The 17170-nt window shown below is 43.8% G+C and overlaps 1 protein-coding gene across 4 annotated transcripts in view; it reads right to left on the minus strand.

The window, feature by feature from the left end:
* Positions 1 to 1721: 1721 nt before the first annotated feature.
* EGFR (epidermal growth factor receptor) overlaps positions 1722 to 17170 on the minus strand; it is a 194351-nt gene continuing 178902 nt past the window's right edge. For 3 of the 4 annotated variants that reach the window (XM_025378160.1, XM_025378159.1, XM_025378161.1), the window contains 6 exons: positions 13186 to 13332; positions 11692 to 11789; positions 10756 to 10923; positions 10338 to 10385; positions 9493 to 9601; positions 1723 to 8121 (listed from right to left, as the gene is read on the minus strand). In XM_025378160.1, coding sequence (XP_025233945.1) covers positions 7760 to 8121; positions 9493 to 9601; positions 10338 to 10385; positions 10756 to 10923; positions 11692 to 11789; positions 13186 to 13332 — 932 coding nt within the window. In that variant the 3' untranslated portion in view covers positions 1723 to 7759. Of the gene's footprint in view, positions 8122 to 9492; positions 9602 to 10337; positions 10386 to 10755; positions 10924 to 11691; positions 11790 to 13185; positions 13333 to 17170 lie in introns of all 4 variants that reach the window. The other variant, XM_025378162.1, reaches the window with a different exon arrangement.

Raw genomic sequence — 17170 nt, forward strand, 5'->3', positions numbered from 1 at the left:
GAGGAGTGGGTGGAGGCGAGGCCCAGAGGCCGGCGGGTTCCCACATGGGATGCTGGGCCTTGAGCAGAATGCTGGGAAGCTCCAGATTTTCTCATTCGTCGTGGACCTGGCTATTCTGAAGTCCTGCTTCCACATGGAAATATGGTTTACTCTCAGCCCCATGTTTGTGCATAGGCAATGGGTGGCATTCACCAGGAACAGCACAAAAGCAAAGCTGCGATCTTCCTGGAAACAGAGTCAGCACTGCGAGCATTAGGGGTGGTGTGAGCTGGCACAGCCTGCTTCCTGCCCTCACTTCTGTGTGAAAGAAATAAGTCAGGGCACTGTGCAGCCACCGGCTGGTGGAGGGAAAGGTGCTGGAGGGAGAGGCTTTACGAAAGTCAGAGCCACCAGGAGCCCCAGGGCCATCCCATCAGGCCAGATGAGCTGTGTCTGGTGCTGGTCCACTCTCCGATGCCCATGGGAGGCACCCTGCCTGCCCTCCTTGCCCTGTGCATCCCCACCCAGCCTCCTGGCTGCTCGGCCCTTGATGCTGGGTTTTGGGAAGCTGTTCTCTCCTCTTCGGTGACATCATCTGCTTCATCAACAGGTTTGCTTTTTCTCAGGTGTTGAGTTCAAATCCCCTAACTCTACTTTTACAGCTAGAACTCAGAAAACTCCATACTCGTTTATCTGTTTAAGCATTTAGACACATAACCTGAGTTTTTATAATGTGCCATGTAACGATGTTCACATGGTCCCATAAGATGATAATACCATGTTTTCACTGTATCTTTTTAATATTTAGCTATGTTTTATATATATAGATCCTTACCATTGTACTGCAGTTGCCTGCAGAATTCAGTATAGTCCCAGGCTGTACAGATCATTAGCCTAGGAACAACAGACGACACCATATAACTTAGGCGTGTGCTGGGCTGTGCCATCTAGGTGTGTGAAGTACACTCTGTGACACTCGCACAGTGATGACATCTCCTAATGATGCGTTTCTCAGAACATGCTCCCGTGTTAAGGAAGCCTGACTGCAGTCTGAGCTCGATCTCCCTAGAACCCTCCCCTGCCACACCATGGCTATTCCCGATGTGCGGGTAGTGGCTTCATTACATTAAACATGGCAGTGAGAGCTCCTGCCATGAAAGTTCTGGGTGGAGGGTGGGACCGCCCACACGTAAGGGAGGTTGGCAGGGAGTGAGTGGGGCAGCTGAGTGGGAGGCCCCATGCCCATGCTGAGGCCCACTTAATTCCTCTGATTTTTAGCAGAATCAGGGTAAACTTCTACTTATTTTGGTGCTCTGAAGAAACAAAACCTGGGCTTGCCATAGGAAAACCTGTTCCCTCAGGGAATTCCCTCTTGGCTCTGTGAAGGAGAAAAACTACGAAGGGATCTTGGGAATGAGGGGTCTCAGGGGCACTGGAAGGCCCTGGCATGTGACGAGCTTGAGTTGCAATGCACCTGAGAGCCCGAGGGGCTGGCCCAGCCACAGGAGGAAGCCTCTGAGCTGGCCTGGATTTTTTTTCCATTAAAAAGTTACCTGGTTCCTGGGGTGTGATGGTGATGGTGGGAGAGGCTGATAGAGAAAGGGGGGCTCTCTGTACTTTCTGCTCAGTTTTGCTGTGAACCTAAAACTGCTCTAAAAATAGTTTATTAATTTTTTAAAAAGTTATCAGGAAAGAACATCTACGGTTGGTTAGATATGACTAATAACTAGTACCAAGACAGCTTTGTTAACAAAGAATACATTATTATTATTATAAAGTACTCATGAGTAAAGAACAATGAATAATATACATCTAATTTTTTAATACTCAATGCACAATCAACATTTCTGATCAACAGTATAAACCATATAAAAGAGAATTCTGCTTTTCATTTGTACAAATACTGCTTTCATCATTGCAAAACTTTCAAGGTTAAAACGTACCATATGTCGAAGCTACAAAGCTATTGCTTGAACATTTCTGAAACGAAGTTATTGCTGTCTGTTGTTAGTCGGTTACATTGTCACCTCTAACACCAGTCATCAAATCCACAGGATCTCTTAATTTCCAAGAGATTGTATTGTACAGCAAGATTATTTTTGTGGCCAAATCAGGTCATAGGATTCCTTTTTTTAAAAAGATAAGTAAATGCATCCAGAAATGTATGCACGAGTTTAAGTTTTCCCCATAGTTTTATCTGCTAGGTGATAGGGTGGAGCTTCTTAGTGCTTCTGCTGGGAATTCAGATAGGATAGACTTGCAGCCTCAGAGGACACACTGTGGGTAGTGCAGAGAGACATGGAAGGAAAACACACTGCCTGCTACAGTTTTTATCCCAGGTATAATTTGTGAAGAATGTATAGCCAATGTTTCTTAAAGCATGAATCCTCTTCTTGAATTCTTGTTTTTATAAAAGCCATCCAACCACTTACTTAATCCTCTTGAAATCTGCCTTTTGTAATGTAACTGATAGGTCAGTGTTTTCTTTCACTGTGGGAAATAAAGGCTACTTGGTTGCTTTGGGGAGAGCAACAATGTCAGCTGCATAAGTATCAGGAATATTATATTTTATTACTAGTCCACCCTTAAAGAGAGCAAGCTTAGGAAATGGAAAAGAGGTGTCTGTTTTATAGTTCCTTTGCTTTTCAACCATTGTTTAGACACTCTCCCTTCTAGTGCTTGGAGAACCTTCATGGAAACTCTGTTCAGGTTCTTGACTCAGCGACAGATGCGGAGGTCTTTGTGTCTCAGTTCTCTAGTCCTGAGAATCACATACTCCTGCAGAATTTGCCTGCAAGTCCAAGTCCTTGTGGCTAATCCCTAGGCCGGTAGTTCTCAACTTTGGCTGCACACTGGAATGACCTCAGGAGCTTTAAAACTACAAATGCTTGGGTTTCAGCCCCAGAGATTTGCCTTTAATTGGTCTGAGGTGTAGCTGGGCTTTAAGCTTTTTAAAAGCGCCTCAGGTGATGTCACTGCAGCCAGGGCTGAATAACTTCTTTAGGGTGGCTGGGCCCAGCCTCGGTAAGACTGTTGGTGAACTAACCAAAGTGTGCTGAACATTATTAGGGCTCTCCAGATATGACTAGTTTATACTGATAGATGCATATCAATTTTAAATATAAAAATAAAATCATTTGCATTGAAGTCACAGTGTATATATAAACCAACAAAATGCTATGTTATTGCTTTTCTTACATGTACCGGGTCACACTGGCAGATGATGAGGGTATGGCATGCAACTGGATTTTTCTAGTTGTAACAACAGACAGTGAGCCCTTTCCATTAACATTGCCCCAACAGACTCAACAGAACCTGCCTCAGACCAAGCTAAATGTGCCTTCCATCATCTTTTAAAATTTTCTAAATATAAAGGCGATGCTTCTCTTCTTCACCATGACAATGACCTAGCTTAGCTCCCCAATGACGTTGTGCCTTTTTGTAAGAGAGAGAAAGGGCTTTCCTCTTGCCTCAACTTAACCCTTTTAAACAAAGATTTCCGTTTCAAATTTTGATTCTATTGCAGTCTCTCTAAAGTAAACTGTGTTTCCTTTAGTAGAAAAATGAGTTTCTAAAAATATATTGTACAAAGTTCAGTGCTACATAAAGAGGACGATATCCCACAAAAAAGTTACAAAAATAGATTTACATTTAAAAATCCTGTCTGTGTCTTTAATAGTACAAAGCTGTACCCCTGGTATGGCAGGCGTGGCTGGTGAGAGAGGCAAGGATTTCTGTTCTGCAAGGTTTTACAGCCCCCAGACAAGGAAATGTGAGCAGATCATTATATTGCAATAAAAATGTGTGCTTATCACAAGAAAGAAATGCAGAGTAGACGTTGAGGGCAATTTCAATAGGTGTTGCCTACGCGGAATAGCAGCTCATTCACAAAGGAGGGGAGAGACTGGTTTCTATAACTTACTTAGAGAATGTGGAGGGTTCCCAGGGCTTTTTCAAGGCTCCAGTGCGGGTATTTGCCCCTTTCCAGCTGAACTGCTGGTGACGATGATGAATTGGAGGCTTTTGGAATGGCCACTAGCAGCCAAGTCTCAGCCTTATCAGTGACTGCAAATTGTTCTCTCCACTGCACATGGGAATCTCTACCTTACCCAGCCTTTTATTCTACTCTGACTGGGGGCCCTGGTACAGACCCACAGTCCTGTACAACTGAAGACCCTAGAAATAAGGGTTTCAACCCTGGTTGCCCATTAGAATCATGAAAGAGCCCCTGAGATTTGGATTGAATTGGTCTGCAGAGACCCCAAGCCCCTTCTTTTGAAGCTCCACAGGTGATTCTCTTCTGCCTGAGGGGAGGTGCTGAGTTCCAGTCACTAACCAGCCTCATCCTACGCAAGTGCAACCAGAGGCCTAGTGAGAGTGGCACTGGATGGGTGGCCCCCCAGCGAGTGCCAAGCAGACCCCCACCAGGCCCTTCCTTTAGGCCAGAGGTTCTGGAAACTTTGATGAATGTTGCAATAACCAGGGGGTGCTCTGAAAAGGCCCTATGGCTGGGCTGCACCTGAGAAAATCAAGTCACAATCTTTCTGGTTGGGACCAGGAGATTCCCAAGGGCAGTCACCCTTGAGAACCAGTGCCTTTCCTGCTAAGCAATCCACAGTCCCCTTATGTCTGCGGTTGTGAGGCGGAGGTGGTAAGTCACAACATCAAGAACTTTCAGCAAACACCTAAGCTTTGTTGTCATCAGCTGGAGTGCAATAGGACGCGTCCACAGTGCTCCCCCTTACAACCTGGACTCACAGCGAATATAGAGTTTAGAAGACTCATCCCTTCTTTGATCCCTCATGGGGTGACAGGCATGGAGCAATTAGAGCAGCTCCTTAGAGATGATGCAAGAAGACGCACGAACGCTGGGGGCACCTGTGAATATGAGCTCTCAGCTCCTCACTTTCCTTTGACCTCTGTTTCCAAAGGCCACATCTGAAGCTGGGGTCATGGGGTAAGGTCTTCCAGGAACCTGAGGAAGAAACAGCCGACAGGCTCCCTGTAGGGTATTAAGGCCAGGCTATCAGTCAGGAAGACCTTCAGGGATGGAGTCCAAGCTTTGAGAACTGACGAACAGGGCTGTTAGGTGAAAATCATGGGACTTCGGGCAGCTCCTCTCCCGACCTGCCCACCATGGTCGCCAGATCCGTGGAGAGGCCAATGGCTTTGCGGCTTGTACCAGACAGAACTGTGCCTCCCTGGACAGATGAAGTGAGAACTATTTTGGGAAGTACAATCTTAAAATTAATACATTTAGCAACTAAACTTTATGGTGGAAAATTAAAATATGAAGGAGAAGAAAGCTAGAATAGCTGTTGCTCTTTTATTATGTTAGCGTTTCAAACTACAAAAATACTAGAATTTAATGCTACAATGTGACTCGCTTACAACTGACCTGCCTCATCAATCATCTGCTTCTTGACACATAAGTGACAGCAGAATGTGAGTCCTGTTTCCCAGTTCTGACTGAAATATTTCTGTTTGTCCTGAGGTGAATGAATAATGGAAGTGGTTTACTGATGATAAAAAATCTCAGATTCTTAGAAATGTTGCGTAGTCTTCTCACTAAGCATGTGCAGAGATGATAGCTCAAAATCCCCGTGGGGGATGCAACTTTTAGGGATCTTGCGGGATGAGCCAAGCTCATCCCCTGGCTTAGAGGGAGCAGGTTGCTAGGGCGACTGACCTCAGCCTTATGCGGACTTCAGCAGTGAAGGCGTCTGGCGGCTGTTTCCTTGATCAGGGTGCCCCTGCTGCACCTGCACTTTCCACCTCCCCTGTGGCTGAGACCTGGTCATCCTCCTGTGAGGCCTCCCTGATGAACCTTCCAGGTCTCCTCAGGCAGGACCCAACCTTCCTGCTCTGTGCTCTCACAGTGCCTAGCTGACAGGTCCTGTCTAGCATTTGTCAGGTTGTTTTAAGGTTAGCATCTTTGAGTCCATTTCCTTTGCTAAATTGTAAATTTCTCAGAATCAGGGACTATGTTTTATTTATCTTTGTACCTTTCATACCCATACCAGGTTAGTATAGGTGCTTAGGGGTATTTGAGAGCATAATAGAGTGGAAATGAATATAATTTTATTTTCATTGAGACAAAAATCAAATACTTTGTTAACAAAGCTGTAGGAGCCCTGACTGATCTGGGAGTCAAAAAATACTTTAAAAGCAAAAGGAATATTTTGTATGTGTGTGTGACTGAACATAACTGTAGGCTGAAAATATTTTCTGAACCATTTCTTCCTTGATAAATTGGATGGGATGGATATTGACTAGGGGAGTTTAAAACACGGTTTACAAAGGGCTGCTGTTAACCAGTCAGGTTACAGGGCACACACAGATTAAGAAAAAAGGTGGGATCCTAACTAGCTGAGTCTTCCAATTGTAGAGAAATTATTTTAGCAAGGAACTTTTTTTCTTCTAAAACATCTGCAAATGTTGTGAAAGCATTATCAATTTCAAACCCTAGTTTCATATTTACTACCTGAATTCCACATTACTCATAATGCCACTCTCATTCGCACCTGTAAAATGTCCCGTTGTGGCCACAGCTGTAAGTGCTTGAATAGCTGACTCAGGGCGGAGACACTTTTTGTTTGACAAAGGGTAAGGATGGGGTCTGGGGGCAGCTGACCTGGAGGGAACATATACTCTTTGAGTAAATAGCTTTTAAAGTGAAGTAAAAGGAGAAAATTATCTTCCATGAGGAACCCAAACTAATTTTGGGGGGTTGGGGTGATGGCTAAAGGAGATTTCAGAGTAGCTTCATTTTTGTGGTCTCCTGCTCTATGCCCCAAAGGACCTGATGCATTTCATCTAAGCCTCAAATTAGGAGGTATGTTTTTGCGAGAACAAAAGCGGTGCTCTCCTTAGGTATTCCACATTCTCAGCTGTGGGCTATCGGTCTGAATGCCGATGAATCCAATGTGGGCTGGAATCCGAGTTATTATTTGATGTGTCATCCTCTCTTGCTGATTTCATGACAGCAAGACAGGGGCAGCATACTGAGTTTCAAAACAATGGAATGGAAGACAAACAAGTCAGTCTAACGCTCACGACTGGAAACCACTAGTCAACCAGTGGGGAGTAAGTACCGTGGGGACATTTTTACAAAAGTAAGTCTAAGGAAGAATTCTATCCCTTCCATTTCTTTTTTGCCCAGGAAGGGACAGAGTGGCTTATCCTATTGTACCTGCCATGACTTGATACAGTACCGATCCGGCCTGCTGGGGCCATGAAGGGCTTCTTGGATCTTTAGTGTTTTGCAGTGGAAGCCTTGAAGCACAACCACTGGAATCAAGCGTCCACTGGAAGACTTGTGGCCTGTGCTCCTTGCTCACAGTTGGGCCTGGATGAACTCAGGGTGGAAAGTGCTACCAGCAAGCTTCTTCCTTGTTGGAAGAGCCCATTGAAGTAAAAATGAATAGTGACAATGAAAAACTCCAAGATCCCCAATCAATAAAAATCCTGACATATACTTTTTTTTTTTTTTTCAAATATACCTCCTTGAAGGATAAACTTCTGTTCAAAGGGACAATATTCTTGCTGGATGCGTTTCTGTAAATGCTTCACAGTTTGAAGACAAAGGAATGCACCTGCAACTTCCCAAAATGCGCCCAAGGTGGAAGTACTTCCTGGCTGATCGGTGTACACGTTGCGAAACCAGTCTGTGGGTCTAAGAGCTAATGCGGGCATGGCTGTTGGGATGGAGGACCCGCTGTGGTTTGGTCCTGGGTATTGAAAGAGTCTGGATTTTAAGGGCTCAGGCTGTCCTCCGTGGTCATGCTCCAATAAATTCACTGCTTTGTGGTGCGACCCTTAGGTATTCTGCATTTTCAGCTGTGGAGCCCTTAAAGATGCCATTTGGCTTGGCTTCCTTGGGAAAGAAGTCCTGCTGGTAGTCAGGGTTGTCCAGGCTAATTTGGTGGCTGCCTTTCTGGGCCCAATGAGCAGGGCTGTCGAATGTGCTGTTGACACAGGTGGGTTGGACAGTGTTGAGATACTCGGGGTTGCCCACTGCGGTGCTGTGGGGGTCCTGGTAGTGTGGGTCTCTGCTGGGCGCAGGGTTCAGAGGCTGATTGTGATAGACAGGATTCTGCACAGAGCCAGCGGGCCTTTTGGGAACAGACTGGTTTATGTATTCTGAAAGTGGAAAGAAATCAGAGGTGAAGTAATCAGCAAAGCACCATCCCATGCAAGATCCCCGGGTTCTGAACCCTGTGAATGTCTTCAACAGGGAGACTTATGACAGGGAGCAGGAGCCTTGGGAGGGCCCTCTTGCTGTTGCTGCAAAAGAAAGTGGGTTCTTTCCTGCACTTCTCAAAGTAATGGACATGTGTGTCTTTTGTAAATCTAAAGTTCTCAGAGGATAACCTGCTTTGAGGACAGTGTGTGTGTTGTGTGTGTGTGTGTATATGTGGTGTGTGTGTACATGTGTATGTATGGTGTGTGTGGTGTGTATGTGTCTATGTGGGTATGTAAGTGTGGTATGTGTTTGTGTGTGGTGTGGGTGTGTATGTGTGTGTACATATGTGTATGTGGTGTGTGAACGTGTATGTCTGTGGTGTGGGTAAGTGTACATGCATGTGTGGTGTGTGTATGTGTGGTGTGTGTGGTGTGTATATGTATGTGTGTGGGGTTTTTGTGGTGTGTGGTGTGTATGTGTGTATGTATGTGTGGTGTGTGTGTGGTGTGGGTATGTGTGCGTACATATGTGTATGTGGTGTGTGTACATGTCTGTGGTGTATGTGTGTGGTGTGTGTACGTGTGTGTGGTGTATGTGTGTGGTGTGTGTGGTGTATGTGTGTGTATACGTGTGTGTGGTGTCTGTGTGTATATGTGTGTGTATGTGTGTGGGGTTTTTGTGGTGTGTGTGGTGTATGTGTGGTGTAAGTGTGTATACATGTATGTGTGTGTGTGGTGTGTGTGGTGTGTGTGTGTATATGTGTGTGCATGTGTATGTGTCTGTGTATGGTGTGTGCGGTCTGTGTATGTGTGTGGTGTGTGTATATGTGTGTGTATGTGTATGTGTGTGTATATATACGTGTGTGTGTTAGCAGGTTGTGAGTGTCTGGATAAAGCTTAAAATTTATTAATATTAACTAATATTTAATTAGTGAAATATATGTTTCACAGGTCAAGAATAGAGCCAGCAGAGAGAACAGGGATCAAATCTGTCACACACACACATACACATACACAGATGTACACACATCATGCACACACACACACACGTATGTCTGTCGTTTGTTTCATAATCTGGAAATTTTGCAGATTCATTCTTAAAGCAGAGGTACAGCAAACAACCCAGACACAACAAGGAGCTTGTGCAGGCTCCATCATGTGTTTATCTGCTCCTTACGCCCTTCACTGTGTCTGCAAATCTGCCACTGTTTCCCCCTCTGGAGATGCTGGAGGGAGCACCTGGCTTGGACACTGGGTGGTGGAGACTGGCTGCTGCTGAGTGGGTCGAGGAGGCTGAGGAGCAGGAATGTTTCCAGACAAGCCACTCACCAGGCACTGGGAGGAAGGTGTCGTCTATGCTGTCCTCAGTCAAGGCGCCTGTGGGGTCTGAGCTGTATCGCTGTAAGAAGCTGTCTTCCTTGATGGGACAGCTTTGCAGCTGCAGGAGGAAATGAGGGAAGGTTACTCCAGTCAGGGCTGCTCCAACTTCAGTGTGTGCAAAAATCACCTGAAATCTCCTTGAGATGCAGGTTCTGATTCGTAGGTCGGGCAGGCCTGAGAGTCTGCACCCTAGCGGGTGCCCGTGCTACTGGGCCACAGGCTGCAGGGCAGGCAGCAGGGCTGTGCTGGGTGCTGTCCAGCAGAACTTTCTGCAGTGAGGCAGGTATGCTATGAGCGGTGCTCTTCAATACGGTCGCCACTAGGCACGTGTGGCTACTGGACACTTCACATGTGTGAGAAACTGAATTTTATATTTCATTTCATTTTAACTTACTAACATTTAAGTTGAAGTAGCCACATGTGGCTAGTGGTTTCTGCATGGCACAGTGTGGTCTAGACCAGAGCCTCACATTTCAACAGGCATCAGCATTACCTGGAAGGTGGCTCAAACAAAGACTACTGGGCGCCACCCCCAGAGGTCCTGATTTGGTCAATCTGGGGCAGTGGCCTGAAAAATGGCATTTCTAACAAGCTGCCAGGTGATGCTGCTACTGGTCCAGGAGCCACGCTTTGAATGGCACTGTGAGGCGTGACAGCCATGCAGGGAAAAACCCACACAGGAAGAAAACTCAAGATTATCTGGGTTAAGATTATTTAGGTTAAGGCATTTTCCATGTATAATAGAGTCGTAGTGCAGAGCTGTAAATGCTGGCTTATAAGGTGTTCATACATACCCCATTTCTATCAATGCAAGCCACAGTGGAATTGTTGCTAGTTGCACTCTGAAAAACAAACAGAGAAGTTGCCCATGGAATGCTTGTACCGCATCTCATCCACTTTTCCTGAATGCAAGTGGTGTGCCTCATGGAGGATATATCGTGAAGGTGTTTAATTTTTGTCTTAATCATTAGTTTTAGAGCAACTATGTTTAGTTTTGATTTAATTCTGTTCCATAGTGGACCTAAAAGGCTTACAATCAAGTTGTTGCAATGCAACAAAGTAATACACTTATTTAATTTATTTTGATTTTACCATTTGGTTAAAATTGACTTCATCTCCATGTGAGTTTCACTAGATGGTTGTTATTTTCCCTAAAATTCATTCATTTTGTTCAATTTGAGAGACAGCTTGAGAGACACAGAGGTTTCATACCAGAGAGCTCAGGAGGGGAGTCCGTGACGTGGAGGGGCTGCTGAAGAAGCCTTGCTGTGGGATGAGGTACTCGTCGGCATCCACCACGTCGTCCATGTCTTCTTCATCCATCAGGGCACGGTAGAAGTTGGAGTCTGTAGGGCTTGGCAAATGCATTCTTTCATCCCCCTGGTGCAGAGATTTTGAGGCTATTAGAATGGCCCATAGAGATGCTATTCCACTTCTTGGCTATAGGAGCAGGGCTCTATTGCCAGCAGGTGCCTGTGTGTTTGCCAATTTTGTTATAATGAAATCCCCCTTAGTTCTCTGAATTATAGCTGCCTCCCTTCATGGCATGTGGGTGCCTTAAAATAAAACATGAACCATCCTTTGATGCTTGAAAGTCCCTACATGGGATGCAAATAGCTTCTGAGGAAACAGGGAAGAAGCTGCAGCGTTCATCGAGTGTGCACCTTGCTGTGAGGTACTAGGGAGTGTATTTTGCAACATATCTTATTAAATCTTTGAGACCAATCCTGTGAGCCTGGTTTTGGTATTCCCATGTTATGGAAGGAGATAGGTGGATCGGCTGCCTGGGTGATGGGACGAAGTGGAGAGTCAGGGGTGTGAAGCCAGGTCTGCCTGACACCAAGGCCAATAGACCATGCTTCTCTGTTAGACCCAGCTGAAGCTTTGGCTAGCTGGACAGTGAGGATGAGCGTGGGAGGAGAGTTCAGACGGGGACGGGGAGATGGAGTTGGGTGGGCCCCACTCACGGACCCTGCTTAGTTCACGATGTGGCCTGTGCCTTAACTGAGGCTTGCTCTAATGTGCTGGAGGGTTTAATAATTCGATCTGGGACACAGGGGGGCCAGGTTGGCATGTGACAGAGCACAGTGACATGAGATGCTTATTAGAGGGACTCTTCCCAATGGAAGGACAGGTTACGATTTGTACCTGAATAACAAGGTAGCGCTGGGGGTCTCGGGCCATTTTGGAGAATTCAACGATCAACTCACGGAACTTTGGGCGACTATCTGCGTCTATCATCCAGCCTGGGGAAGGAATGAGAAAAAACAGTGCAATTACAACACTGGAAGAAATGATAAAGACGGCATTGCTTAAAGAAGGCGTTGGTGATGCAACACTTCCAGTCAAATAAGTGATGAAAGAACCAAGTCTTTGTGGTAGACTTTTCTGTCTTGGCCAACTAGTACTGGTTACTGTTCAAAGACCATGCCAGCACCGTACATTTGAATCAGAATAACAATAATGCCCTCCAGTTTTTCTACGCCCACTCTTCCTGGGGTCAGCATCCTGTGTTGTCGCCTGAGGGGATGGAGCAGTGTGGGTCTGTGCAATTGCTCTCTGTGAACTATCCTGACTGCAGGGTGTCCTGCACCAAGGTCCTCACTCGACATCCACCCTCAGCATTCTTTCAGGCAGGAAATCAGATGCAACGTAGAAAAATAGGCTTTAAAGAATTTGGGGTTGGGTCCGGGCCCCTGCCCCTGGCGTCTCCAGTACAGCACATACCCAGTGGGCATACATGCAAGTGAGAGGGCTGGCTGCGCTGGCAACTTCCATAGAAGGACACACTGTTAACTGTGCTGCTGCATGTGACTACCCAACAATCTAAATCCAGATTAAACAAGTTGGAGGTACGGCTACTGCCTGGAAATCCTCATGCCTCTTGAGGGATCACATTTATTTTCCGTCCACAGGATGTCAAGCTATTTTAGGCCAGACTGCTATGTAACCTTAGACGAATCACGTGGCTTCTCTGGATTACAGCTTCCTCAGCTCAAACCAAGGAAGTTAAAAAAGATTAACTCTGTGGTCTAGAGTTCAGAAAGGCATTAATATTTACATTAACTTGGCTCTGTCATATTCCCTATACAACTTTCTTTCGCGAATGCTCATCCCATGTATGTAATGCTACCTCCAGAGCCCACTGCACTCGTGAATCTGGTAGAATAATAGCATCAATCAAATTACACACTCTTATGTGCAGAGACTTCACATAAATCCACTGGTTTAAAAGGTTGAAGTCAAAGCAGAAATGTTGACTCTATTAGCCTTATGTTGTTACTTACTGTAATGCATTTAAAAACATTCAGTCTCTCTGGTAACAGGCTTCAAAATACAGGGCAACTCGGTATTTCATTGAGTAACTCGGCAAATAGAGTATTTCGGTGTAATGGCTTGCGGAAGACTTGTTTTATTTATTTGCTTGCAAACATAGGCAAATGTCAGGTCACACTGCCCAGTGAGTCAAGAAGTATCTTTAGAAGAATGCTTGAAGGGGTATTTACAGATGTTTCTAGATTTGTGTGCCTGCCTTAAGTAATGTGATGACATTTCTCCAGGGATGCAAAGGCCCCAGCTGTTTGGCTAAGAGCAGCCACCAAGGCTTAGCTAGCAGTGTGGACAGCCCCACTGGTCACTCACACTTGACCATGATCATGTAGACATCGATGGTACATATGGGTGGCTGGGGGAGGCGTTCTCCTTTCTCCAGGATGGAGGAGATCTCGCTGGCAGGGATTCCGTCATATGGCTTGGATCCAAAAGTCATCAACTCCCAAACGGTCACCCCTGAGAGGATGAAGCAAGAAAAGAAGGCAGTGGGATCATGAATGAATGATCACAATCCCTTGCTTTAGTCATCATTACTGGTTACTGTTTCTTGATGTTTAGAAACCTACATTTCTGTAGTCTTGGGCAATTTGCTTCAGTGCTGGAAGCCTCAGTTCCTCTCTCTATAAAGTGGGATAAGAACAGTATCTGTTTCACAGGACGGCTGTGAGGACCCAACAAGATAATACAACTGAAATCTGTTGTATTAGCGCAATGCCCAGCAAGTAGTAAGTGACTGATAAGTGGTAAACTTTGGTAATTAACAATAAAGACAACAGTAACTCTACTAGCATAAATATTATGCTCCAGACAGGATACACACTCAGTCACCTGCTCTGAGGGACCTGTATCTGCAGAAGGAGGAAGATGCAGATTCTGAACAGGGCTGTAAACTGCACATTTTTAGATCATAAAAAATTGGAAATGAAAAAAGCTTATGTTCCTTTTGATAAAAATAAAAACCTCAGGAAGAAACTGAATCCCTGAACAGACCAATAATGAGCTCCAAAATTGAATCAGTAATAAATAGCCTACCAACCAAAACAAAGCCCAAGACTAGATGGATTCACAGCCAAATTCTACAAGATGTCCAAAAAAAGTGGATATCATTCCTACTGAAACTATTCCAAAAAAATTGAGGAGAAAGGACTCCTCCTTAACTCATTCTATGAGGCCAACATCATCCTGATACCAAAACTTGGCAGAGATACCACACAAAAAAAGAAAACTTCAGGCCAATATCTCTGATGAACATAGACGTAAAAATCCTCAACAAACTACTGACAAATTGAATCCAGCAGCACATCAAAAGCTTAAGCCACCACAATCAAGTCAGTTTCATCCCTGGGATGCAAGGTTGGTTCAACATATGCAAATCAATGAATGTGATTCACCACATAAACAGAGCTGAGGACAAAAGCCACATGATCATCTCAATAGCTGCAGAAAAGGCTCTCAATAAAATTCAACATGTTAAAAACTCTCAATAAACTAGGTATTTAAGGAACAAACCTCAACATAATAGCCATCTATGACAAACCCACAGCCAACATCATATTGAATGGGCAAAAGCTGAAAGCATTCCCCTTGAAAATTGACACAAGACAAGGATTCCTTTTCTCAACACTCCTATTCAACATACTATTGGAAGTCCTGGCCAGATAAATCAGGTGAGAGAAAGAAATAATGGGCATCCAAACAGGAAGAGAGGAAAACAACTATCCCTGATTGCAGATGACATGATCCTATATCTAGAAAACCCTGTAGTCTTGACCCAAAAACCCTTAAGCTGATAAACAACTTCAATGAAGACTCAGTTGTACGAAATCAATGTACAAAAATCATTAGCATTCCAATATGCCAACAACAGTCAAGCCGAGAGCCAAATCAGGAATGTAATTCAATTCACAATTGCTACAAAAAGAATAAAATACCTAGGAATACAGTCAACCAGGGAGGTGAAAGATCTCTACAATGAGAACTACAAAACACTGCTTAAAGAAATCAGAGATGACACAAACAAATGGAAAAACATTCCATGCTCATGGATAGAAAGAATCAATATCATTAAAATGACTATATTGCCCAAAGTAATTTATAGATTAAATGTTACTCCTATCAAACTACCAATGAGATTCTTCACAGAACTAGAAAATACAATTTAAAAATTCACATGGAACCAAAAAAGAGCCTGAATTGCCAAGGCAAATCCTAAGCAAAAAGAACAAAGCTGGAGGCATGATGCTACCTGACTTTAAACTACAGGGATACAGTAACCAAAACAGCATGGTACTAGTACAGAAACAGACATACAGACCAATGAAACAGAATAGAGAGCCCAGAAATAAGGCTGCACACCTACAACCATGTGATCATTGACAAAGTTGACAGAAAAAAAAAAAAAAAGCAATGGGGAAAGGACTTCCTACTCAATAAATGACAATTAGCTAGCCATAAAGAAGATTGAAACTGGACTCCTTCCTTACACCATATACAAAAATCAACTCAACATGGATTAAAGACTTAAATGTAAAACCCCAAACTATAAAAACCCTGGAAGACAACCTAGGTAATACCATTCTGGATATAGGAATGGGCTAAGATTTCATGATGAAGACACATCAAGCAATTGCAACAAAAGCACAAATTGACAAATGGGATCTAATTAAACTGAAGATCTTCTGCACAGCAAAAGAAACTATCGTCAGAGTGAACAGACAACCAACAGAATGGGAGAACATTTTTGCAAGCTATAAATCTGAGAAGGGTCTAATAACCAGCATCTATAAGGAACTTAAGCAAATTTACAAGAAAAAATGAAACAATCCCATTAAAAAGTGGGCAAAGGAAATGAGCACTTTTCAGAAGAAGGCATACATGCAGCCAAAAAGTATATGAAAAAGAGCTTAACATTACGGACCATTAAAAAAATAAAAATCAAAACCGCAATGAGATACCATCTCATACCAGTCAGATGGCTATTATTGAAAAGTAAAAAAAAAAAAAAAAAAAAAGAAAAAAAGAAAACCCGACAGATGCTGGTGAGGTTGTGGAGAAAAAAGGAATGCTTTTTACACTGTTGGTGGGAATGTAAATTAGTTCAATTATTGTGGAAAAGAGTGTGGCAGTTTCGCAAATAGCTGAAAACAGAACTACCATTTGACCCAGCAATCCCATTACTCAAAGGAATATAAATCATTCTACCATAAAGACATATGCATGTGTATTTTCACAGCAGCACTATTCACAATAGCAAAGATGTGGAATCAACCTAAATGCCCATCAATGACAGACTGGATAAAGAAAATATGGCACATATATACCATGGAACACTATGCAGCCACAAAAGAGAACGAGATCATGTACTTTGCAAGAACATGGATGGAGCTAGAGGCCATCATTCTTAGCAAACTAATGCAGGAACAGAAAATCAAATACTGCATGTTCTCACTTATAAGTGGGAGCTAAATGATGAGAACACATGGACATGTAGAGGGGAACAACACACACTGGGGTCTATAGGAAGGTAGAGGATGGGAGAGGATCAGGAAAAATAACTAATGGGTGCTAGGCTTAATCCCTGGGTGACGAAGTAATCTGTATAACAAACCCCCATGACATAGATTTACCAATGTATAACCTGCACATGTACCCCTGAACCTAAAATGAAAGTTAAAAAAATGACAGGTACTAAAATCTAAAAAACACGAAACCACATAAAGATATAACAAGCATAGAATAAAAACTGTCATATTTTCCCTTCAAAATCAAACAACTATGACAGTTAAAAACAAGTGAAAGCAGTGATAATTTTAGAACCAGTATTTTTTTCAGACAACCCCGAGTTCTGATGGCCCTCCCATCTCTGGGTAACAGAGGCCATTCCCAGATGGAACCACCTGAATTAATATACAGAATGCAAGCTTAACAGTGGAAGGAAAGCAATGGTTTTGGGGCAAGAAAGTAGATTCTTGTGTCATCCCCTGGCCCCAACACATAGTCTATATGGATTTGTAAAAGAAAAACGGTCTCATTTCCAGATCTATGCAGTCAGTTTACTATTTAACTAGGTTTTTAAACATGCATGATGAATTCTAGTGGGAAGACAGGTTATTAGATTTTGGAACAAATGGTGAGAGGGAGGAGAGTCAGTGTAGCCAGTGTTAGGTGGAGAATGGACTGGAAGGTGTTGTGAATTCTCTCTTTAGCTCGTTGGTATAACACACTAGGTCCCTAATTTATTAAATTGAATAATTTGCCTTGACTAGAGACTAGAGAGTAGAGAAAACAGGATATG

Source organism: Theropithecus gelada, chromosome 3, assembly GCF_003255815.1.
Source record: "Theropithecus gelada isolate Dixy chromosome 3, Tgel_1.0, whole genome shotgun sequence".
In the NCBI taxonomy this organism is placed as follows: Eukaryota; Metazoa; Chordata; class Mammalia; order Primates; family Cercopithecidae; genus Theropithecus; species Theropithecus gelada.